Raw genomic sequence first — 24,349 nt, 5'->3', positions numbered from 1 at the left:
AGCAAGAATACTATTGACCGACAATATACAGAGCGGGGGCAGCTGTAGTGTGAACCGTGATTACTAGTTGTTACTCCTTTTTATTATTACGCTGAAATTGCGGGCTGTTTTTGGTGTGTTTTCAAATGCGGGTGCGCAAAAACTGAACCGAGGTTTTCTTCCATTTCCTCTATCCCTCTCTCCTACTTTTTCACCTCAGTTCAGCTTTTGCGAGGCTGTACGTATCCACTCTACGAAGCACAAACGATTTAAGTCACCAAGAAGAAGAGAAGTTACCGACTTTTGTGCTTCACGAAAACAACTGATAATTAAAAAATACAGCAGTGAAATGGGTTTGATATCAACGCCTTGATAAATTTTTTATGAAAGTTATCAGGTATAACAAAAATTGCGATTCGTTTTAAGTCTTTTAAACGGAACGATTACCAGAACTATTTGAGATACACGCTATATATGTTTGGATACCTGTTTAAGAAAACACTTAGAAGATGCAGGTCACGAATTCAAAAGTAAAGGTTATGATCTTATTATTTTTCCGTGACGAAATTCCTGTTTAAAAATAAGTATGCAGAGTATTAAAGAAGTAAACGCTTCTTCGAGTTAAAAATAAATAATTAAATAAATAAAACATACCTTGCTTGTTGTACGTTTTTGATAAAAAAAGACAAGAGTGTTTCTGCTACCTACGCTATGCGCCGTCAAGTCATCTGATTTTGCACGTGAAATGAGTCCATCTTTAATTGCTTCGTCCCTGATTTCAAGGTTCCTCTAACCCCATGTAATGGAATCGGGAATCTGGCAAAATTTTTGTTTGTGGAATCCGGAATCCTAGGCTTTGGAGTCCGGAATACAGCTCAAGGAATCCGAACACCCACTAACGATTAGAATCCGAAATCCAAGTTCCACTGACAAAGACCGGAACCAATGCCTGGAATAAGGAATCCAGATCATCCAAGACTGTCTTATATTCCCTAACCTCGGGCGGTTTAATAACTCTCCAGGACTTCCTTAACACTAGTACTTCTCTGGCTGGAAATTTTTCTTCCTATAGTTTCTCAGGCCCTACTGAATATGGGACTGGGTGGTAATTTGATTTATCCAGTTAAAATTTAGAAATTCCCTAGCGCCTGCTACGCAGGCTATTTAGGAGCTCATTCTCTCTTGGTAAGGAATGGAACTTTTTTCTTTTAGCTTTGACATAGAAGAATGCACAAACTGTGAGTGTGACAAATTGACCTACAGTAGCCGTTATGGGTTTCTTTCGTTTTTCAACCCAAAATGTGTAAGAAGAACCTCCAGGTACCAGGAAGCTATAAACATGCAAGAAGGAGATGCTCGTCCCGAACATGTTGAGACTGGACGAGATATTTGGTTCCGTTTTGTTTCTGATGACACCGTTTTTTACAAAGGATTCAACTTGTCCTATATCGTCGAATCCAGCACGCGTAAGTTAATTCCCTTTCTATTCCTTTTTCTAGTAATTAACAATTCGGAAAATTTCAAGTTGTAAAATGTAATTTTAAAAGTAAAAAAGCAAAAGTACTGCTTAAATAGTTTCTTTCATTTAATAAAGTTTAACCACCGACCCGACTCAGGAAGCTCGAAGTACATACAAAAATTACTCATGATGTCTATCCTTACTAATTTTGACGCGAAATAACAGCGTTAATTTATACTGTCAAAAAACGTTTTCGGCGACAAAAAAGGGGATAGAATGCGGTTTGGTAGTGTAGAGCTAGAAAAAAAGTGCCGAAGATTTTGCGCCTTACGTAAAGACTCTATCACCTTAAAGCCCTTTAGAGCAGTATTGCATCTTTCCCACAACAATGATAATTTTACACTTTACTACCCCTCCCTTGAGGAAAATCCTTGTTGACTCCCAGACTATTGGAGCCATGTGACCAACTGTAACCGAGGTCCTTTCTCGAAGAAGAAAGGGATAAGACCCTAGGATCAAGGTTGTCTGATAAACATTGCGTGTTGCATTTGTCGTATCACTGAAAACACTTTTTTATAACTGTGTAAAGGTAACTATCCAATAAAGGGTCATTTGAAGCCTTCTTCTCCTCCTACTTCCTATTTAGTTGTCAGATTAAAAATGACTTCTTTAAGGGGTCAAGTAAAGTTTGAACCACGCACAGATTGGTCTCATTTAGTGTGTAGGAGTTTAATTTCAACCCTCTGAAGGGGAACCGGACCGCAATCCCATTGGAGTTTCTCCCCTCATTGAAATCAAGTATCAAGCCTCAATCGATAGACTGGATACAAACTAACATCAGTTTACTTGGACATGAAATTTATCGCGGGTTATGGTCACCTGACCCGTATTCAGACCATGCTTTGCTTTGCTTCTTGGGACCGGAGGCCACTATTAAATTTCACAGAACAATTTGCTAATCATTTCCAGCCCCTAGGTATAATTTGATTGATGCAATGTCGTAATGTGACGTCGTTATGACGACGTAATTTGTTGAATTTAATGGCAGTGCCCATATTCCATCCATTTTCCCTCTAAAAGTTGCAATAAAAGTGAAAACTACTTAAAAACTGAAGTAAGATTTCTAATAAAATCACGAAGCTAGCTAACAGCAGTGAGGTCAAGATAACGTGATTAATTGTTAAGAAGCAACTGGAGGCAAATTCCATCTTGAATCAGCCATTTAAATTAACCAATAGAGCAGAGAATTGTGACGTCACAAATATTCAAATTTGACAAACTATGGGATAGGTTTGCATTCCAGAAAGACCAATACGAAATACGTCTACTTGCCAAAAATAAGCCTGTTAGTGCAAATTGGCGGGAAGAAATAAGTACCGTTTTACCGCGATGACCCCATACAAATCTTCCTAAGTTGACATGAAGCGCAACGTTACGATCCAAGGACCGGTTGCATAAAACGCCCGTAACAACTACAGGTATACGTACGTGCACTCGTAACTTAAGTGAGTTGCATTAAATCACTTAAGTGGTCCACTTAGGGAATTCACTTAAGTGGTTGCACTTTCGATTTTCGTAAGTGTTCACTTAAGTGTCGTTTATGCAACAGAAATTGCGGGAGTTGCATAAAACTTTTTTTACGGGAAAAATAGCACGTAAATTTACGAGACCTATGTAGGTCCCGTATCCTTACTGTTTTTACCAAAGTTAACGAGATCTTTTACTGAGAAGTGAACAAAAAAATGTTTTTTCTTTACGTAATTCCGTTCTAATGCGCTTTGTTAACCTCTGATGGACAGTTTAAAGCCGTCGTTAAGAATAAAGAAGGACAACAAACATTTCCAGTGGATATTGAAGTAAAATAACGATGTCATGTAAACTTTATTTGAATGAGAGGCTTAAAGGTGTTCGAAACGACTTGATACTTTCTTTACACTCACCGATGGTTAACTTAATTTAAAAAAATAGAGCGAGTCAAATTAATAATTAAAAGTACTATATCAAAGTTACGTGTGCCCTTAAGTGAGCCCGTAAGTTACCACGTAAAACAGAAACTTACGAGAGTGCTAAGTGTGTTCCATGCAACACCCGTAAGTGTACCCATAACGGATTCGTGAGTGACCTACTTAAGTAAGCACTTACGTGCAGGTTTCATGCAACCGGACCCAGGGCCCGGTCGCATAAAACCTGCACTTATTAGTGCTCACTTCAGTAGGTCACTTACGAATCCGTTATGGGCACACTTACGGGTATTACGTGGAACGTATTTAGCACTCTCGTAAGTTCCTGTTGTACGTATTCGTTCTAAATGCGCTTTGTTAGCCTCTGATGTACACTTAAAGGCAGACTTTGTGAAAAAGGAAGAAGAACTATCATTTTCATTAGATATTGAAGAAAAATAACGTTTACATGCAAATTTCATTCTTTGAGAGGCTTAAAAGTGTTCGAAACTTTCTTTACACTCACCGATGGTTAGTTCTAAAAATAAAGAGTAAATCATTAATAAAGTACTATATCAACAACAACAACAACAAATTTTATTGAAAATTGGAAAATAACTAATTACATTACTTTCCCACCCGCAAATAGCTTATGAACTAATCGAGGCGGGGGGAGCTGAACACAATTTACAAAACAAGATTTATATATAGATGGACTAAATAACAGTGAAGACACTACAATACAGTAAATAGAATTTAAACTAACATAAAACAAGGCATGTACATAACGATTACGAAGAGAGGCTAACCTAAAGTATTAAATAACTTAATAAGACGGGAGACTTCGACATAATCATCTTCTGACCGCAAAAAATTTAGTAATAATTCCTTTATTAACGTTTACAAGGTTATGTGTGCCCTTAAGTGAGCCCGTAAGCCCGGGGGGCGGGGGTACTCCCATACATTACCTATACGGGTATGTGCCGCCCAAAGGGGTCGTGATTTTGAAGCTCCTGATTTAGAACGGGGTATCCATTTCAGAGGCGTTTTGTAGAACGGGGTATAATATTTCGAACGCATCAAAGCTCCACTTTTGTAAGCAGCCATTTGAAATTATTCAAGGACAGATTGCTTTTAAAAATACGGCTCAATGCGTTAACAAGCAAACCGTTGAACTCTTGTTGCCCCCTAGAACGGAGTATAAAAAATTGGCCCATTTCTAGAACAGGGTATCAGTTTTAGGGCGAATTCTAGAACGGGGTATAAAAAATTGGCCCATTTCTAGAACGGGGTGTCAATTTTAGGGAAAATTTTTTCTAGAACGGGGTGCCAATTTGGAGTCCCGGGCGGCACATACCCGCCCAAAAAAATACCCAAGTGCCCCCCCCCCCCCCCCCCCCCCGGGCCCGTAAGTTACCACGTAAAACAGAAACTTACGAGAGTGCTAAGAGCGTTCCATGCAACACCCGTAAGTGTACCCATAACGGATTTTTTATTCTGGATGATACCTTAAGTACAGGTTTTATGCAACCGGGCCTAGGACCTTCATAGGTCCCGTAAATTTACGTAGACTTTACGTGCTATTTTTCCCGTAATAAAAGTTTTATACAACACCCGCAATTTCACTTGAATGGATACTTACGAAAATCGTAAGTGCAGCTACCTAAGTGAATTCCTTAAGTTACGAGTACACCATAATGGGACCCATTATGGCTCTTGGCCCAGGCTCCATTTTAGAAGGATTTTTGTGAGGTTATCAATTCTCTTCTATTTTTCTGTATGCATTCCATTTTGCTTAAAGCCGTATAAATCGGAATAATCCGGGTTGTTTAATTTGATCTGTGTCTAAAAAAGAAAAGTAGAAACAAATTAAAGAAAACTTGTCTCGCTAAATTCATGCTGCGCTTACGCTGGTGCAAATAAGAGAAGTCATAACCAAGTGTCATAAAGACGCGTGCTCCTATTTCCCTACCATTGTAGATGGCAATTTAGTGGCGAATCTGGCCTTAGTCGGTGCCAAATTTTACAAGGCCCCCAGGGATGACAAAAATTATTTTAGAGAGTATGGACAAGTCGTACTTGCCAACCCCCAACCCCCCCCCCCCCTCCCCCCCCGTCACTTGCATAAAGGTCTGAAGAAGTCAAGTCATTTTCACTGGGATATGGAACAAATATTATTGGATGACTTTTTGACTTTTGTTTTAGCTTCCTCTAGCTCTAGAAGCGTCCTAAATGCAACGGAAGATGAAACCTTTGAGATTGGCACCCCAAAAGTTGGTGAATCGAAAAACTATCCTGAGAATTTTGATTGGGAATGGTACTTAATCGTTCCTGAAGGACGGCAGGTACAACTCACCTTTGACATATTCGAACTTGAACAGAGCACAGACTGCGAGAACGACTATCTGGAGGTGAGAGAAGCCATCTCAGAATCCCCTGCCTTTCCTACCCTAAGTTTTAGTGGAAAGTATGGTCCAATTCTCTCCAAACCCGTATGTGGTACCAACAAGCCTGGTACGATTCAGAGCTCGGGCAACATGGTCTGGGTACATTTCAGGAGCGACTTTAACACCACCACTACTTACAGAGGATTCAAAGCCTCTTTTAAAGCAGGTATGTATGAACATTAGCTTGTCATTAGTTATGTACGTACTCGGTCGAATAAAGTGTTTCAGTTCCGTGTACCTGTACATATTGAGTTATGCATACCTGTACATATTGAGTTTCCATGCGAACTCGAATGTTTATTCGGCGACCAAAACCATGCTAAATATACTTTGTTGTAAAGAAAAACAGGCCAGTAAAGCAAAGACAAAAAAGGAAAAACGAGTTTCTAGAGAGCCCTATTCTTGTCTTTTGACTCGCCTCACGCTATGGGCTCCTCGCCAAAATACGTTACGTTACTAACCACTTAATCTTGCAATATTAACAAGACTATATATCTGACTGGATTTGTAAAAACATGGCTACAGAAAGCTCTCTTATATACTCTCTGACTGAGTCTTGTAGTGGAGCAGGCTTTTTCTTTTTTTTTACATAGATACTGTTTATTTATTTAATCGGTACTGGATAGGCCACAGTAGATAGACTTTGATGAGTTTCTCAGTGGCTATTGACCTATTACCCCACCCCCGCCCCCCGAAATTTTTTTTTTTGGATATCTTCCCATAATTCTCTCTGTATGTCAGTTTGAAATGAGCGATCGTATTAGACTGAACTCGGCTCTCATAGTGAGTTGTCTTAGAGTTTTTTGGGCTGCCTTGAGCAAAGTTTTCCGGAAGGCATCATTAAGCCTTATGAAGGAACAATTCTCACGTCTGGCAAAGTCTGCTGCGTCCAATATCTTCTGGTATTTCGTCTCTTTTCGGGTACACGGGTGAAAGACTGATCCCGGGCTTGAGGCGGAAAGATTGGATATTGCGAGCTTTGTTGTTGGCAGTTGTAGTGTATGCCGGAATATGTAAAGACTATTATGGGTTAGACGAACGAGAGGCGTACGTGAGTCTAGGAGTTTAGAAAGGCGATGCCTTATTCGGTCGTTGTAATCCGGTTCAATCCGTAGCTTGAATTCGTATATTTAGACTCTACAGCTGCAGTAACAAATCTTTGGCCTCACAGAGTAGGCTCTAGGGTTGAAATCTATTGGGCAAGATGGAAATTCATGCTGATTTGTGACCAGGCCAAAGACTTAATAAGAAATTGTTTTGAAGGCGGGTGCTGTATGTCTCCTTTTCAACCGCTGGTTTACATCCGGGATCTTGAATAAATCGACTGTTAGTGAGTCGAGAAAAGTTCCATGCGACGATTTATGTGGAGAGAGCGAGAGGTTTACGGAGTAATTTGATGATGTTTCGCCCGTGTTAAGTGTGGAAGTGTTATGAGTGGTTTTCAGAAGTGTTGGGATTGCCGTGAAAGTCATTTATTGTGTGATTTACCGAAAGTGTTGACAGACAAATCTCAGGTATGTGCGGTTGAACTCGTGTTACCAGAATAGACCTTGTCACGGTTTTCGACGCCATCTTGACGAGTAGGCAAACCCGTGAGAAATTACAGTGTTTGTATGAGAATCTAATGTCGAATAATTTCCGTAAAAAGGCTGTTTTAAAAAATATATGAACTGTAAACCAAAGCTTCACTCTTAAGGATTCTACTGAAAAAATTTGAGGGCGTTACATGCCCTAGAAGACCTAGAACCTTTTTTTAAAGATTTTTTATACATTTGTCTGTAAAACTTTCCCAGTAAAAATTCAGAAAATTGCAGACAAATATATGAAAAATCTAAAGCAAGCTTCTGGAGAAATTCAAGCACGGTAACGGCCCCCAAAATGTGTTGGTAAAATCCTCTGCTGTGTAGCTTTAGTTTACAGTTCATATTTTTCCAGAACGGCCGTTTTACGGAAATTATTCGACATTGGATTCTCATACAAACACTGTCATTTCTCATGCGTTTGCCTATTCGTCAAGATGGCGTAGAAAACCGTGACAAGGGGTGATTACCATTTGACAGAAAAATCCGGTTGGGGTGTCGAAAGCATAATGGTAAGCGATTTGCCAGTTTACCGTAGAAATGCCACATCCGTTACGGTTTGAATTCGAAAAAAGGGCGAATTTGTGTCGCGTGAGTCTGGAACCGAGAAGGAAGAAGAAATTGGTTAATGGTAAGCAACATTCCGTTTGGTTCGTACCAACCGGAATGAAAGGACTACCTCAAAACATACTCCTCAGTTTTCGGTTGGAATTTCCGAAACGTGGTCTTACCATTTACCTTCCATCCGGAATTTCCGAAATTTCCGTCAAATGGTAAGCACCCAAGGTCTATAGTTTGTGCCAAGCATAAAAACGCTTCGTGAGTGTTTAGTTTAGGTGATTTTTTCTTAGAAAGCCTATTATGTGCTCAAAGATTGTGGATTCTTAATCTGTTTTGAGCCGACACTGAACTGTGGGCCCAACGGTTTGACTGACTAAAAGATTACAATTTCTGGACGTTTCAAATGTTGTTTATTGCATCGCAAAATCCTGGTACTTCTGCGAGAGAACTTTACCGTCTATTGCCAGCAATGATGCTGTCACTGTTTAGCTTCAGCTAGTGACTTTTAACTGCTTCCCATTCCACTTAGATGTCAAATAGCTGAAAATGCACTTGAAATTTCTTTACCGATGTTTTAACAAATCCAGTCAGATATGTATTGTATTGTATCTTCTAAATACTGTTTTATTAAACGGTGCGTCATGTAGGCAAAATATGATGAATCCTTTTCGTATACGTTACCTCGCTAAACTTGCCTTCTTAAGTCTTTGGATTGCGATTCCTTTCACATTGAAGTCTCTCTAAAATGGACACCTTTAGGACCAGTAGGCCATGTATATTTCGGGCCCGTCAGAGAAATGCACGCCGTGAATTCTAGGTAATTTAAGCACGCGGTGTCGGTTTAAAGAAAGTTCATTGTACTATTCATATCTGATATGAAAGAGATTATTTTCACGGATGATATTATATTCTTTAATTTTTTAAAATTTCTTTAAATCAGTTTTTTCATTATCTTAACCATTCTCTCTCAGTCTTAACTCAATATGAATTTTTCGTCTGTTCAATTTTTGTAGGCCAGGGACGACTTTCCATCTCGCATCCGATGGCGCTTCTGTTCCTCTCCGCTCTGCTAATGGCTACGTCAAAGGACAGTCTGTTCTGAACAAATCCAGCCAGACTCTTTGGTCGTTATAAGTTCACATGAAATAACGCTTTCACCTTAGTAGGAACTTAAATACTTTTGAGTGAATTTATCTAAAACGTTAAAAATTATCGCGTTGCTTATCTGACTGCGGTTCTTGTCCACGTGCCTTGTTAAATCTCGTCCCTAGAAAAATATATTTTAGCAAATGAGTAATGAGCAGATAAAAACAGCTTAAAACAATTCTTATGGATAGAATTGGCGTGATTTTCGTGTTGTTATAATGAACAGTAAACCCCAAGTATGTGGAAAATTTGGTCAGGTGGTATACAAATTCACGTTTGCCGTTTGCCTTATAAAAGCGATGCTTAATGTCTCTAATATTAGAGAGTTAAGCTTCACGTATACGGCAAACGGCAAGTTGAGAATTTCTCAAAACAGAAAATGAGCAGATAAAAACAGCTCAAAGCAGATTCTCATGGATAAAAAATTGCGTGAAGCTACCAATTTTAGGTGCAGAAGTGATGAACAGTAAAAGAGAAGTAAAGAAGAAACTTGGTCACGTGGTACAAATTCTCGTTTGCCGTTTGAAGTAAATATGTAGTGCTCGCGCGTGAGCGAGCGTCATTTTGGCGGAAAAACGCGATAGCGGTCGTCATTGTATTACAAGTTTTAGCGAGAACGTCGAAGTGGCAGAAACAAATTATCAAATGTTAGACGTTTTATCATTTCGCGATTTGGAGTGCACCGCAGTGCTAACTTTTCTTGTTAAAGGTCACGTGACGTAATTTGTATAAATCATTACATGGAATTGCATAATCCCATCTTTTAGACCAAAGTGGTTCAATCAGTCAGGCAATAAGAAAATACAGACAGGTTGCTCATTCCCTTGCTGCCTAACTGAGAAGTAAGTGTTAATGTTCGCTTAGGGGAGGGGTAAGTGGGCAGTTTCCCAGGAACGTATAATGATGTGATCATACTTATGTATTTGTGTTAGGCCACGTTAAGGAGAAAAGTTGCCCCTTGATAAACGGTCACCCTCCCCTCCCAGCCGAGTCAACTTAAGCGAACATTTATAGTTGACCCATTTGCCCGAGCCAAGAGCTTACAGCAACGATCGCGCATGCTCTGATGATCTCGCTTTGACCGAGCTGGCTCGGCTAGGAGGGTGACCCTACCATCAGAAAAGGGTCACCCGGTTAGGTGAGCCAACATTTCGGCCAAGCCAAGGTTTTTTTTTTCTCACGTAAACAGTTCTTCAAGTTTTGTTAGGAACTGTAGGAAATTTTCATGGCCATGGCTCTACCAGGGTAGCTCGGGTAGGCGACAAGTTTTCTCCATATGAACGGAGCCTGAGTAAAGTTTTTTTGCATGTAATCAGAGCTATTCAGTAATTTTTAGGATAACTAATACTGCACGTGTGAGCTAAATATAATCTACAATTAATTATAAGTTTGTAAAAAAAATGGTTAATCATCGAGTGTCTTATGTAAAGGACATTGCTGGATATGGGCAGCCATATTTACCTAAAGTCAGTTAAGCTACACGACGAAGGTCGAGCCGTTTGCGGGACAAAGGAACTGTTCTTTCTCTGCCATTTCAAGACCCTGAGTGTTGGTTCGGCTACACTAGACCTTCCGCCCTGCACATCACCGCTCTACTGACTGTCAATTAACCGTGTCAGAGTAATATAGCTGATTTTAATAAGACCCAGAATCCACCATAAACAACTGTATCAGTTCAGAAAAGCCCTGTCTCAAGGAGTTTCTTGTGATTACTCGATAATAAAAGTTGCTCTGTGAACTGCACTCAGTTTATGTAGGCCATATCACTGACATATACCTACTAGCTTGTCATTCTTATGCAGGGCTTAACAATAAACCTCAATGCTTCAGCCATAAACTGCGTCTAATATTCAAAATATATAATCGATATTAAGGGGCCTCTTAAAGGACCTTTTATTAAAGTTTCCTAAAGATCAAATTCCCTAACCTTTCATATAATGAAGAAAGAAAGGGAACCCTTCCTTTTCAAACACCTGAATTTGACAGAGATTCCCGTTTTGGACGGAAACACCCCGTACAGGCCACTTTAGGGGAGAGGGTACCCCCTTCTCCCCACCCCGTATCAAACATACTCAAAGTTGTATTAAAATATTTTGAGGGCTATAGATTCAGTGAGAAGCTACGCGACTGAGACAGCGAGACGAGATGGTTTATGGATAAAGTAACAAACATTCTTGACCATTTTGTCGCGGAAATGTTGTTTCCATTATTAAGTGTGAGTTTTACATAACCAGGCTTAATCCTTTTCGTTCAGTTGACGAAAGCAAATAAATAACACTATGCCAAAAAATATAGCTCAGAATAGAGAAGGACACAAACTACTGCGGGAGCTGAAGTTTTAGAAAGTGATAGATGTGTATCAAGATGGCCGCAAGCAGAAATAGGGAGAAGACAAAACAGAAACCGCGGCATGATTGCCATAAGGGCTGATTTCCAACATACATGAAGAGAAGAGCGTAGGGGACCGCAACGGCGGACGAGGATGGGAGTAACTCATCCAAAAGGATTTCAAAACTGTTTTGATGTTGTATCTGTCAACGAAATGAGTATCAGTTTGGGAACTGAGTTTCCCCGGCAGCAAAATAAGAGAAAGCTAGAAACAACTTGGGTGTTGAAATGCTCTATTGCACTTCTACCCTTCCTTCCTGGACTAAGGCGGTGGCTACTTGTCATGAGAATTTAGATTACTTATAGTTTTTTACGTCTAAAGGGAGGTACTCAACCGAGACAAAAACCTATAAGATTAGCCGACTTGGTGACGCTTCCTCCAAAAAGCCGTTAAAGATCTAAATTCCACTGGGCCTGTTACAGAAGAATGTTGTAATTCTCTTCGTTTTATTACAATCCAGTTATTATCATTATCAGTATTATCATTATTATTATTATTATTATTATTATTATTATTATTATTATTATTAGTTCTTATAGAACGGAACGTTTCTATGACAACTAACCTTTGCTTGCATCCTTCAGCGTTTTTACGTTAAAAGCGTTGGAACCTTACAAAGACGCCTCGGTTAATTTCCATTCAGGGAAAGTGAAAAGTTCTTCTATAACCTATGCATCATTTACGAGTTTGAAGCCCCCTCTTTTTCCTTTCCATTTCTTTTAGTTTTGAAGCGGTAACCTTCATTACGTAACATGGCAGATGGCCCTGTTACAGCTGTGGACTTTGATTTCAGTATACGTAAATCTTGGATTAAAAGTGACATAGTAACAACATGAAAAGTAAAAAAAGTAGCCTATTGTAAAGGGATAGTTCTTGCTAGGTGGTACCAACTTGAAATTTTTTTACCAATATTATTATTACTGGTCAAATCGAACGATGCGCTGAAATGTCGTTCAAGGAGACGCGATCCATAACTGCAATATATCTTTCACAGTTGTTTTGGTCATACACATATCGTTTGAAGACTGTAGTTTATGATGCTTAAAAAAGGCCCCGATGATTTGATCGAAATGCAGATAACTCGACTTCCAGCTATTTCAGCGTACTTGGCAGGTTTAAAGGGCTCCTGGCAACTGACGTTTTCCAACGAGGATGGTGATTTTTACATAGCTTTAAAACAACTCACACCGCACACCAAAGCTCCAAGTGGGGCAAACTGATCTAATTTAACAACTTCTTTAAATGACAAACGCAGTAGTCTAACATCCATGATCACGTGCAATATAATAGGGCCATTTATACGAGGAAAAAAAAGACGCGTCTTAAATAAGACGCGAACTGTACCATTTATACGAGCATGTCTTATCTAATAAGACGCGTCTTAGCTAAGCCGCGTCTTATTTTAGACGAAATGTGCCGTTTATACGGAAAGTTCGCGTCTTATTTAAGACGCGTCTTATGTAAGACGCGTCTTGTTTTTCCTCGTATAAATGGCCCTAATGTTAGCTAATTCAAGTGATAAGCAGTAGAAGACTGTAATAAAAAATTGTAATTGTTTTTATGACAAGGATGAAACTTTCCTAGCATCCATTGGTCAAGGCGTCCTATAAATGTTTCAACAACAATTAAAGTCTTTTTATAGCCTTCGACAATTTCATTTTTGCCGTCAGTAGCAAGAAAGAACAGTAATTGTGATCTGTGATAGCTAGCTCAGAGGACTCTTAGACCTCAGATGGCACTAAACCACTTCACTATAATTCTGCTTGCTTTCACTGGTAAGTGATAAAGTTAATTCATCGCGCCATCCGCGGCTTTTAAATGAATCATTTAAGATCCTTATATAGTGGTTGGTGTTTCAATTGCCTCGACTCATTCAGGGGCATAGGCTAAATCAAGTTCAATCCAAAACAACGTTTTTTTTTGTTTTGTTTTTTTTGTTTTGTTTTGTTTTTTTTTCTGTTTCGGGCCTTTGATTATCAATTTTTTGTCATTTTGGGTTCAGAGTCATGAATTAATGACTACGGAGAGAATGAATCTATCGAAACAAACTTTCTTTTCGGCTCACATAAGATTATAATTACAGCACAGAACAATGCACCTTCCAGTCACACTGGTTTTAAATCTGCATCACTCTAGCAGCCAGACAGCAGTATATATTTCGCTTTACATTTCTCTCAAATCAGAGCAAACTGAAAATGTTGATGAATTGCATATATTCAGAACTGCGGAATGAATAATTAAGTGCAAAGAAGACCATTATAGTTTTAAAAATATGCAACTGACCTACGCAGTATACATACATACGTCATGAGCTTTATTTTATCTCGAATTTTAGTGAGGCTGAAAGGCTAATATCTTCGAGAAACATAAATAGTATAGAAATAAAAAATAAGGGAAAATCTATTTACATGAAAAAATATATATTTACATTAAATATATACACTCGTTTTCATAAAGGTTGACATTTCAGAAATATATATTTCTTTTGTTTTATTCCACGAAACAAAAGAAAAAACAAAAGATATATATATTTCCTATACGTCAACCTTTTTGAAAACGAGTGTATGATATACATATATGTACATTGAAAAACCTAGTATTTACATTTGATTACGCTACGTGAAAAATGTTAAATATTATACATTATGGTTCAAAGGAGATTATTACATTCAAAAGTTTTCTAAAACTAGTTAAAGTAGGCTTGGATTTTACATTATTGGGTAAGGAGTTCCAGGTCTTAGTTGCAAAGTAACAAAAAGAGTTGAGGCCAAAACTAATGGTAACAGGTTTACATAGTGATAAAATATTTGTTCTTCTAGACGGACGCAAAGCAAGCATGTCGTTAAGATATTTAGAAAAACTGTCATAGTTCAAACATATTAACATATTTTGTACCCTTAAGTTGTACAGAGTTGTTCCTTCAGTTTTATGTAGTAGCTGCCCGGGTAAGACGAAACTTTTTCATTAAAAGTTATACAAAGGCAGTTAACGACTTTTTTTCTCTTTGAGAGCGATATTATAATGCTTGTTTGGAGTTTTTTTAATGCAAGAAAGGCCGGCATGCCTCCCGAAACTCCATTGATGGGCTTTCTGACTTGTATGACTCTTGTATAACTGATAATTGCAGTCAGTTCTGTATCGTGTAAACTTTTTCCAAAGCCTATACTATTTCTATAACATATTGCTTTGCGCCATTCTTCTGTCATGTAAGGGACCTGATTGCCACGCACATGGATTCGAAATTGCAGCTTTAGCGGCGTGATCATCAAGCACCGTTATGAATAGTGTCTCAAACACAAACAGCTAATCTACGTCGTCAAAGATATCTGAACATTAAAAGGAACAGTATGCAAATCAGCCGAAAATAAATATGACGACCAAAAGGTTTCAGGCTACAGAGTTTTTTGACCTCATTTTAGGTGCCGTTTTTCTTAAAAACGCATACACCACGGCAAGTGAATGTTCGCTTAGTTGAACATGAACAACTCCAGAATTCAGAAGCCTGTTGTTATTCTTTATGACTAGGTCAAGTAAAGTTATAGATATTTTTGTAATCTAGTCGGAGAGCTGATCAGGTTGTGTAGAAGGAGAGAGAGATTGCAACCCCGACCTCTGCGATACCGCGATGCAGCATTCGATCAGTTTAACTAGCTAGCGGTAAGTTAACTGCATGGGTGCTGGTCATAAAATTGGTACGTAGATGAAGATAAAATAATGAGTATATGAATTTTATATATTTGAACTGCGGGATAAAAAACGTAAATGGCAAGGTTGAATTTTTAAACTGTGATGATCTTCTCTGCACTTAAAACTGTATTTAGTCCGACCAGACAGAATAGTATGTGTTTCGCTTAACAATTCTCTGAAATTGGAACTTAGCACATTCTTTAGCACTTAGTTTGCAACAAAATGTTCAGTACAGAATAAAAAGGCCTTGCCAGAAGCGCTGAACATTAACATTCAATTTACTATTACTGTTTTTGATAAGCTGATAATTGCAGTAGGTTCTAATTTTAGTTTACGATGATCAGTTCATTTTGAATGCTTCTAACAGTATGATTGATTTTTTTTCTTTTACACAGTTTTGGCGCTTACCTTTGAAAAAGGGACCGCTGACTCCAGTAAGTTTTGTCACAGTCCACCAGACTGTTTACAGTCTTTTTTGTTTTATTCTTATTATAAGTAGTCGAGCTAGCTTTAGCAGAACATAACTCTAAAAATGCAACCGCTTTTTTTTCCGTGTGTCCGTGCCAAATGGTCGCCACGGTCCCTTAGAGGCGTTCCTAGTGGAGACAGTTGAAACTAGGGATAACTAACTCGGCGTGACGAAAGCCGTGCATGGAAAAGCTTAATTACTAAGGGAATTTTAGATTTGTTTTTCGGAACGGGTCGGTCAACGAATTCTATCGCTTAAAAGCGTTGATTGCTTTGGAACATAAGTGAATACTTCAGTGGTCGAAAAAGAGAAAAAATTTAAATGAGCAAAACTTTGATGGTGAGGCTATGTAAACTTTCATTGTGTGCAAATAAGTCTTTTGATGAGTATGCGGTTTATTTTCGACCATGATTTAAATGACGCGCCATGTTGATCACGTTTCGCCGAAAACGGTTTTATTCAGAGTAAATGCTCTGAGGATTACTCAACTGTCGATAAAAAGGGCATGCAAAAAACTTATAGCAACTGGGAAAATCCTGTTTCGTGTAGGAAGCCACGTTGCTGCAAAAGCGAATAGTTCGAAAGCAAGTGAATTAAATTCCCGTGAATAAAGGAATCGATGTTTAATGGCAGATTCACTTTGTTGTATGTATTTAATTGAATGTGTTTTTGTTTTCTATACTAACGTCTTCCTTGGTGTTTCCTTGGTGTCACAAATTCGCAAGGTCTCGCCTCTTTGCCTCGTATTGCCTTTGATTGTGGAAGTATAATTACCTAGACATCATTGGAAATTTTTACTTTAGATTTAAAACTATTGCATTTTTTTCGTATAAGTGTTTAGTAACTTAGTATTCTTCTGTTGTCGACGGCTAACAAAAGGAGAAGAAGAAGAAGGTTGTCCACGGTGTGGCGTTTCTATTGTATGTACCAAATGAAATCGATCTATGTAACCTGGCTAGGTAACTTTTTTTTCTCCTTCCCCACATGGCCCCTATGACTTCCACGCCCGCGCCGGACACAGGCTCTTTAAGAATCAATTGACTCGTCATGTCTTACCTTATCTCCAAGCAAGATGGAGTCAACGCTTTTGAGCGTCTTAATTTCTTATCTAATCTCCAAGCAAGCGAGGCTTACAATTGTAAGAGAGTTCTTGTCTTTCGTTAAGATGGCAAGAACTCCTGTTTGCCAACAAACACACATGCGTGACTAAAACGAAGAAAAAACAGAAAGCAAATAAAACAACACACAAAAGAAGTGAATAGAGGATAACAGAGACAGCTGAAAATGGTGAAATTGACAATGTAACAGTTTGAAGGCAAAATGCACCGTTTTCTTCGACTTTGCTCAAACGAAAGCCCGTTACTGTTTCCTGAAAACAAAGAGAGACTTTTTCCTAACCAAACTGACAAGCAGAAGGAAATTGTATCATGTCACCGGTTTTGACATGATTTGAGACTGACTGGCTACCTAGGGATCGCCGGAACAATCGCAATCGCCTACCTGGGTTTTTTCACCCCGAGAGGACGGGCCGGTCTAGATGTTTATACTGTATCAGGCGCGGTCGCACTAGACGTCTTCTCCAAGGCTCCCTACGGGGAAATAGCTTGGGTTGGGTTCGCTTTGAGGTTTGATCAGCCTAGTCCCCAGGTGTTTTCGGCTCGGTCATTCCTAGACTCTACCATGAGCTGTGACATCATCGAGAAAGACTCGCCGAGAACGCCGTTCTCCCGCCCGCTCTCTCCAAGACTTCGCGAGGACAACGGATCAAGAGAGAAAATCTAGGGACTAGGCTGAGGTTTGATCACTTATAATTCATGTTTGCGGTCACTTAGCGAAAAATTCCACAAGGGAAAGAAAAAGTTGAACCCGCTTTCGCAGGGAACGTTGTCGTAAACACTGAATACTGACATAATCATAGATGCCAAGCGCTGGAGATCTAAAATCGGGAGACTCTCTCTTTTTTTTACTACCCCCACCCCCTCGAATTTCAACGCCCCTTCTCCCCCCCCCCTCCCCCCGCTGAACAAATTGACCCAACCCCAATGGGAATTGGTTAGCACATTATATGAAGTCTTACATGAAGTACTTTCTTCAGCTATTAGCCCATGGGTACAATTGCTGGGAACTCGCGGCCAAACTTTCGTCGTTCTGTTAACGCTTAAAAGTAGCTATTATTTCACAGGCAGTACGCGCCTGGTTGTCATAGAAAATAAGTATCTCTTTTTTTTTGTTTCGCTATAGCTTGCCCTAATGGCATTACAAACATAACAGGCACCACAAGTGGGCATTTCGTGTATCCAGAGTCTGGTAATTATGGAGCAAACGAGACAAAATGTTGGAGGATTGAGGTTCCTAAGCCTTACTTCGGCTACGGAATGACATATCACACGTAAGATAAACTTAACTTTCGATTCTAGCTGCGAATCATAGAAACATGATAAAAATCCGAAAGTAATCCTCTTTTTATATGCCCTTCAGAAAAAAGCCTCTGAATTCCAATAGCAATAACAATACCATATTTATTAAAATAGACGGTCAAGAGATGTGTGCCACGATGTTGCGTTTTAAGTTACAGGTGTGTATCATCAGATGGTCAAATCAAAAGCTGAAGGTTGTCACGAATTTCCCAGGGAGTTACAATTCCCCCTGCCAATTGACGAGTTATATCATTCTCGTCCACAGAACCTCCTGGAGGCCTAAGTATGAGAACCAGGAGGCTCTGGGGAAAGGAACTCCACGGACACAGGATTTGAAGTCCTAGATTTCAGGACTTCCGGTCATTTCTGATTTTTTACAACGTTTCTAGTAGCGGGCACTTGCTCTTGCCCAAGTGTCAATGACTGTAAATGTAGGTTATTCAAAGCTTTTAAAAGAGAATCCTTTAACTTACTTTTGATTCGGAAATGACCGGAAGTCCTAAAATCTAGGACTTTCAAATCTTGTGTCCCTAGAGCCTCCTGGTCCTCGTGCTCAGGCCCCCAGGAGGCTCTGGGGACGAGAATGGAGTTGTATTTGAAGACAGAAATTTATCAGCCTACCACAAATTTCCCTCCCATCATACACATAAGATTCCCGTATTTAATCAAGTGCTTTATACAAGTACAGGGACCGCTAAGCATATTCTGGATTGGTGGGCTAGCTTACGCGTACCGCGAGTTCAACGAGAGCCAAGGGCACGAGTTATCTAGCGGGTGTCTGGGGACATGAAATTTATAGAGCTTTTGAAATCACTGGAAACGCGTTTATTTCTACCAATCCTAAGAAAATTTTGTCCAATTCTCATCACCATTCTGTTAGTTTTCTGCACAAAAACGTACATTTAAAACATAATAAATATCAAGGCCAGTTCTCAAATAACACCACACAGCGTCAGTTCTTGTCTTGTGCCTATTTAGACTATTTAAGACTACAACATTGTTGAATCTCTGCTGGGTCATCTTTGCTCGCAGTTAGGTTTTGACTCTGCGCGCCATTGTAAATAATCTTTCATTCGTAGCTGCGGTGGCTTGATCAGGAAGTGGAGGAGTAAACAAGCGAAATTAACAGTGGGGCTATAGCCAAGCCTGCCCCTATGTTCCGCTGTCCCTGAAGTAGCCATAGTCGGGCTAGTTTCATGTTATCTTACTTTTCAATTTTAGCTTTGAATTTGAAGAGTGCAGAAATTGTGAATGTGATTTTGCAATAGTTGGAGAAAGCTACGACGACCTTATTAGTCAGCAAAATCAGTGTGGAAGATTCAGTCGTTCCAGTTTAGAACATAGCAACAAGTTACGAGGGAAAGGACCCACTCGGAGCGTAGATTATTCAGATAATATCTTTATACGCGTGGTAACTGATGATACTGTTCACTACAAAGGAATCAACATCTCCTACATCGTCAAGTCTAATTCGACGTGTAAGTAATAACTAAATTACCACTGACAATTGCTCCACTAACTTAACCAACTGAATAAGCTGGAAACCAAAATGTTTTTCAAAAATTGATAGAAAACATGTCACTGATTCGTGATTTCTTGAGACTCAAAACGGAGAATTTCTGGAAGAATTTCATAAAATCTAACGTCTGGCTAACCGCTAAAACCAGGCGTCAGATTGAAGCGGTACGGTTAGACAAGTTACCGAGTCGCCAAGTAAATTCTAGGGGACTAGGACGAGAAAGAGATTTTAAGCAGGAACGATAGCGCGTAAGGCGAAAGTAGTCACCCTAAAAACAGGACTTGACACTGACTAGACCTGAGAAGGAAATGTGCAACAGACGAAGTTACATATCTATAGAACTACCAACAAGAACAAGATAACAAAGTTGTTTTCGGTAGTTGAACTCCCTGCTAAATTTACCCTCGCAGATTTACCTCGCGATTGGTGTGCATGTCACGCCCGACTCAGATTCCTGGTGTTCGCCCGTCCAGCCGTACTTCCTGCTGACCGTTTTGTGGTGTGATGGCTTGAATTCGATGGCATTCAACTATCTTTAATTAAAACCACCTCCCGAGGAATCCCGTAAATTGATGAATTGTTATAAATGTTCTGTTAATTGCTAACAGACTCAATCACTGCACGCAACCCAACCAATGGTAGGTTCCTCGTGATGAGCATGGTGCAATCACCAAAGTTATTAATTAAGAACCCGTCAACACAAATCCGGATAGTTCTAAACAAATTTTTTTGCTTCTTTACATGAATCAGCCTTCCGTCTACATGAAACCAGTGAACCTGCTTAGCAAAACCTGATCTTTTTGAAACCTCTCTCCAGAGGGGTTTAACGCACTGTTCACACGAATCCTGATTTTAAAAAAATGTGGCTTCAAAAATGCCCCGATTCGTGTGAACGGGGCCTAACTATAAAACACTAAACAATACCCATAACTTCATATTTTTGCCCTGAATTCGCGCAGACAAGGCGAAAGCCCACTCTGGAGAGCGGTTTCGAAAAGACGCGGTTTCGATGAGCGGATTTTGGCACTGGTGTCATGTGGACGAAAGACCGCCCTGCAAAAATATCCGGATTAATTCGTGTGAACATGGCCTCAATTTCAGGATTACAGTCTTTATCTATCGCTTCTCTTGTAGTTGGTGCTCAGAGCGTCTTGAATGCATCTGAAGATGAGACCATTGAGTTTAGCACCCCAAAATTTGGCATCAAAAACTACCCTACAGGTTTCGCTTGGAGTTGGTTTTTAATCGTTCCTCCAGAACACCAGGTTCAAATCACTTTCGACTCGACATTCGAACTGGAGCAAACTACAAACTGCGAGAATGACTACCTGGAAGTACGAGAAGCCTACGCAAATGAACCACTCACCGACCCCGCCGATCTTAGAGGAGAATATGGGGCAATTCTGTCCAAACCTGTATGTGGCACTAATAACCCAGGTACAATACAGAGCGTGGGTAACATGGTCTGGGTACATTTCAAGAGTGACAGTAACACCACTACTACTTACAGAGGATTCAAAGCCTCCTTTAAAGCAGGTTAGTAAATGATATAGTAAGCTTTCATTGCAGGCATTTCTTTCGGTACGTGAACGGTTCTGAAAGGGTAAACTCTATTCTGAATCGAATTAAAAATATAATTATTAAAAATTCAAAGAATTAACTCTTTAATTTATCGTACTATTAAAATGTTTCTTGATCAGAGAACCTGGTTCTTCCTACTCGTTTTCCGTATTGTTTCTTTGTTTTTTGCTATTACCACTGCGTTTCATTACAGCATGTTTCTATTTTTCAGTCAGTTATTTACACCATCATTCATTCTCTCCTTTGTTTTCCTTAGGCCAAATGCGATTGTCCATCAGACATCCGATGCAGCTTCTTTTCGTTTCTTCTGTGATTGTTTTTACATCTATGAACGCCATAATTTAATACAGTCCTTAATTCCTGCTACCCTCCGTCATGTTAATTCAGTCCGCAACCAAGTTAGATTCTTCGCAAATGGTGTGTCTCTATAAGTTGACAGTGTGTACAACGTATATGTTACACTTTAACTTTTGCTGGTCATTTGGCCAGAAAATATGATACTTATTCAATATAAAGCAGCTGTCAGTTTTTTACAGGTTGTATCTCTTCAATCTCAGCCATTCTCACTTTAGGATACTGGTTCAGAAACAAGCAGTAATAAAGCAGGTTTATAACGACCGTATGTCGAAACTGTATTCTCGAATTCGATTCACATAACGTTATTATTGGCTGAAATAACCACAGGGAGGCCAGACACACAACAGTCCACTCAAAGCCAAATTATAAGGATTCTATCGGAATTTATCGTAAGATCGATGAAACGGTAAAAATAAGAGTCATGTCCTTGTGATGTTCTCTTGCTTTTTCCTGCCCTTTAAACGTCATTTTAGCAAACAAAACAGAGACATGACTCTTTTTTTCTCTTACGATAAATTCCAAAGTCCTTCTAATTTGGCTTCTGGTTGGCTGTTGTGTGTCTGGGCTCGTTGTGAGATAACACGCAGATTTGACGTATTAAACCTCTGATCAAAAGGAGGTCTAGTCCACAGCCAATCACTATAATGAAAATAACTTTTTTAGAGCGAACCAGTGGGAGGGTAATCGGCTCCTGTTGAGAACGAAAACTTGTTTTGAATTTATATGAAAGGATGGACACCAGAAGGCCGCTCCTGACAGCAGGCAGATCAAAACGCTTTGAAAAAGACTTTTTCATCTCAAATACTCTTATGTTATGTGATTTTAACTGATCTGACTTCCAGATCTGCACCTAAGAATTCAAATGGTGATGTATGCAGATTCATTATAAAAAGCCAAAAGTGTTAAGAGCGATACTTTTAAACAGTGTACAGCGAATTACGGCATTGACCTTCTGTTGATACGCGTCAATTAATGGTTGCATTTCGCTCCATACTGCATATCTGATGCATAACATTTTCAGAAATATTTATGACCAACCAACCTATGCCACTGATATTAATATTTAAAGGAAATAAAGGGAGATGTAAAGAATCAACCATAAGAGGACACAGAAAAAATCTGAGCCCCAGATGGGATTCGAAACCACGATCTAGAACACGGGGGGTCGTGGGTTCGAATCCCATCTGGGGCTCAGATTTTTTTCTGTGTCCTCTTATGGTTGATTCTTTACATCTCCCTTTGTTTCCTTTAAATATTTATGACCAGCCTGAAAAAAGAGCCGACATTTAGCGACGCTGCCACCCGGGGGGGGGGGGGGGGTACTCCCATACATTACCTATACGGGTATGTGCCGCCAAACAGGGTCGTGATTTTGAAGCTCCTGATTTAGAACGGGGTATCCATTTCAGAGGCGTTTTCTAGAACGGGGTATAAAAAATTGTGGATCATGGCTTTATCTTCTGCTTAAAATTGTTGCTGATTATGAAGAAGCATTTATTTGATGTATAAGTCAAACAAATAAAGAAATATCTTTAAAAAAAAAAAAAAACAGGACTATTTCAATTTACAAACTTTCTAGAACGGAGTATAAAAAATTGGCCCATTTCTAGAACGGGGTTTCAGTTATAGGGCGAATTCTAGAACGGGGTATAAAAAATTGGCCCATTTCTAGAACGGGGTATCAGTTTTAGGGGAATTCTTTTTTAGAACGGGGTGCCAATTTGGAGTCCCGGGCGGCACATACCCACCCAAAAAATACCCAAGTGCCCTCCCCGGGCGCTGCCACTGGTTTCCCCGTGAAATGATGTCTGAGAAACGAGTGCAGAAATTCCATACTGATCATAACATCTTACTGAACACACATCTTGAGTCCTCATAAGAAGGAAAAAAAATTCAGTCTTGAAAAAAGACCCGCTAGGCTTAAAACTTTTCACGATCAGAGTTTCCAATCTGTCTCACAGTCCGAAGATGACAGCAGACGATCTTCTTGAGGGCTTGCCTATTGCGTGAAAGCCTCCAGCCGAACGCAAAGGGATCCAAAGCACATTTCAAGAAAATTAAATGAAGACAAAGTCGCTGTACAATGACGATGGTCTGGTATTTCTGGCAGGGGACGCAGTAAGCCTCGATGTGGAAAGAGATGGTGGACAGGATCGCCGGCACAGTGGACAAGAGAACAAAAATAAATATAACCCTGCGGAACTTGTTTTGAAGTTCCAAGAGTTTCCCCGAGGCCTGTTTGTTTTCTTGTCGAAGATCTTTTGACCTTTTTGTGTGGTTTCGAAAGGCAGCGTATAGTAAAATATAAGAGGCAACAAGAAGCGTAGAGTTTACCGTCGAATTAAAGTGTAGATCAATTTTTAGAACAGTATTTATTGGTACATTCAAATGCGGCAGGATTGCATATGTGAGTGCAGTCAGCGAAATCACAGCGATGCAGGTCTTAGCTCGTTGCTTCGTCATCCACGCTTTGTACTTTGTTGGTCGCAAAACTGCTATAAAATTGTCAAAAGCCAAGGCGAATACCATTCCAAAGGAAACGTTGAATGAAAGCAGAGAAAACGAGGAACCAACATTAGCGATTTGAAGCGAAGCTTTCCGTCCAAGAAAAGTGTTGTATTCCAAAAATGCAAAAATTGGCGCCACAACCGTCCCTGTTAAGAAATTCGCAGCGGACATTGTTAACAGAAACATGGATGATGTGCTACGAAAGGATCGCAGAGGATCAATTAGCACGGTGACAACCAGAAGACCATTGCCTATCGCCGTAACAGGAGATAAAATCGTTTTATACACAGCGAAGACTAGTAGTAGTTGT

The 24,349-nt window shown here is 39.6% G+C and overlaps 2 protein-coding genes across 2 annotated transcripts in view; both read left to right on the top strand.

Annotated features, from left to right (window-relative positions):
- The window catches only part of LOC140948471 (tolloid-like protein 2), a 17,714-nt gene extending 6,864 nt beyond the window's left edge, over positions 1-10,850 (top strand). Inside the window, exons 4-6 of the mRNA XM_073397713.1 lie at positions 1,192-1,445; positions 5,584-5,991; positions 8,980-10,850. Coding sequence (XP_073253814.1) covers positions 1,192-1,445; positions 5,584-5,991; positions 8,980-9,068 — 751 coding nt within the window. The 3' untranslated portion in view covers positions 9,069-10,850. The remainder of the gene's footprint in view (positions 1-1,191; positions 1,446-5,583; positions 5,992-8,979) is intronic.
- A 2,322-nt stretch (positions 10,851-13,172) lies between these two features.
- Positions 13,173-21,519, top strand: LOC140949186 (procollagen C-endopeptidase enhancer 1-like). Its single transcript, XM_073398414.1, has 6 exons — positions 13,173-13,276; positions 15,584-15,622; positions 17,899-18,046; positions 19,296-19,552; positions 20,728-21,129; positions 21,431-21,519. The coding sequence occupies exons 1-6, from the start codon at positions 13,234-13,236 to the stop codon at positions 21,517-21,519; spliced, it is 978 nt and encodes a 325-aa protein (XP_073254515.1). The 5' UTR covers positions 13,173-13,233.
- The last annotated feature ends 2,830 nt before the right edge of the window (positions 21,520-24,349 follow it).

Source organism: Porites lutea, chromosome 9 (assembly GCF_958299795.1).
Source record: "Porites lutea chromosome 9, jaPorLute2.1, whole genome shotgun sequence".
Taxonomy (NCBI): Eukaryota; Metazoa; Cnidaria; class Anthozoa; order Scleractinia; family Poritidae; genus Porites; species Porites lutea.
The sequence above is the reverse complement of the archived record's forward strand: the minus strand, read 5'-3'. Positions and strand labels throughout refer to the sequence as shown.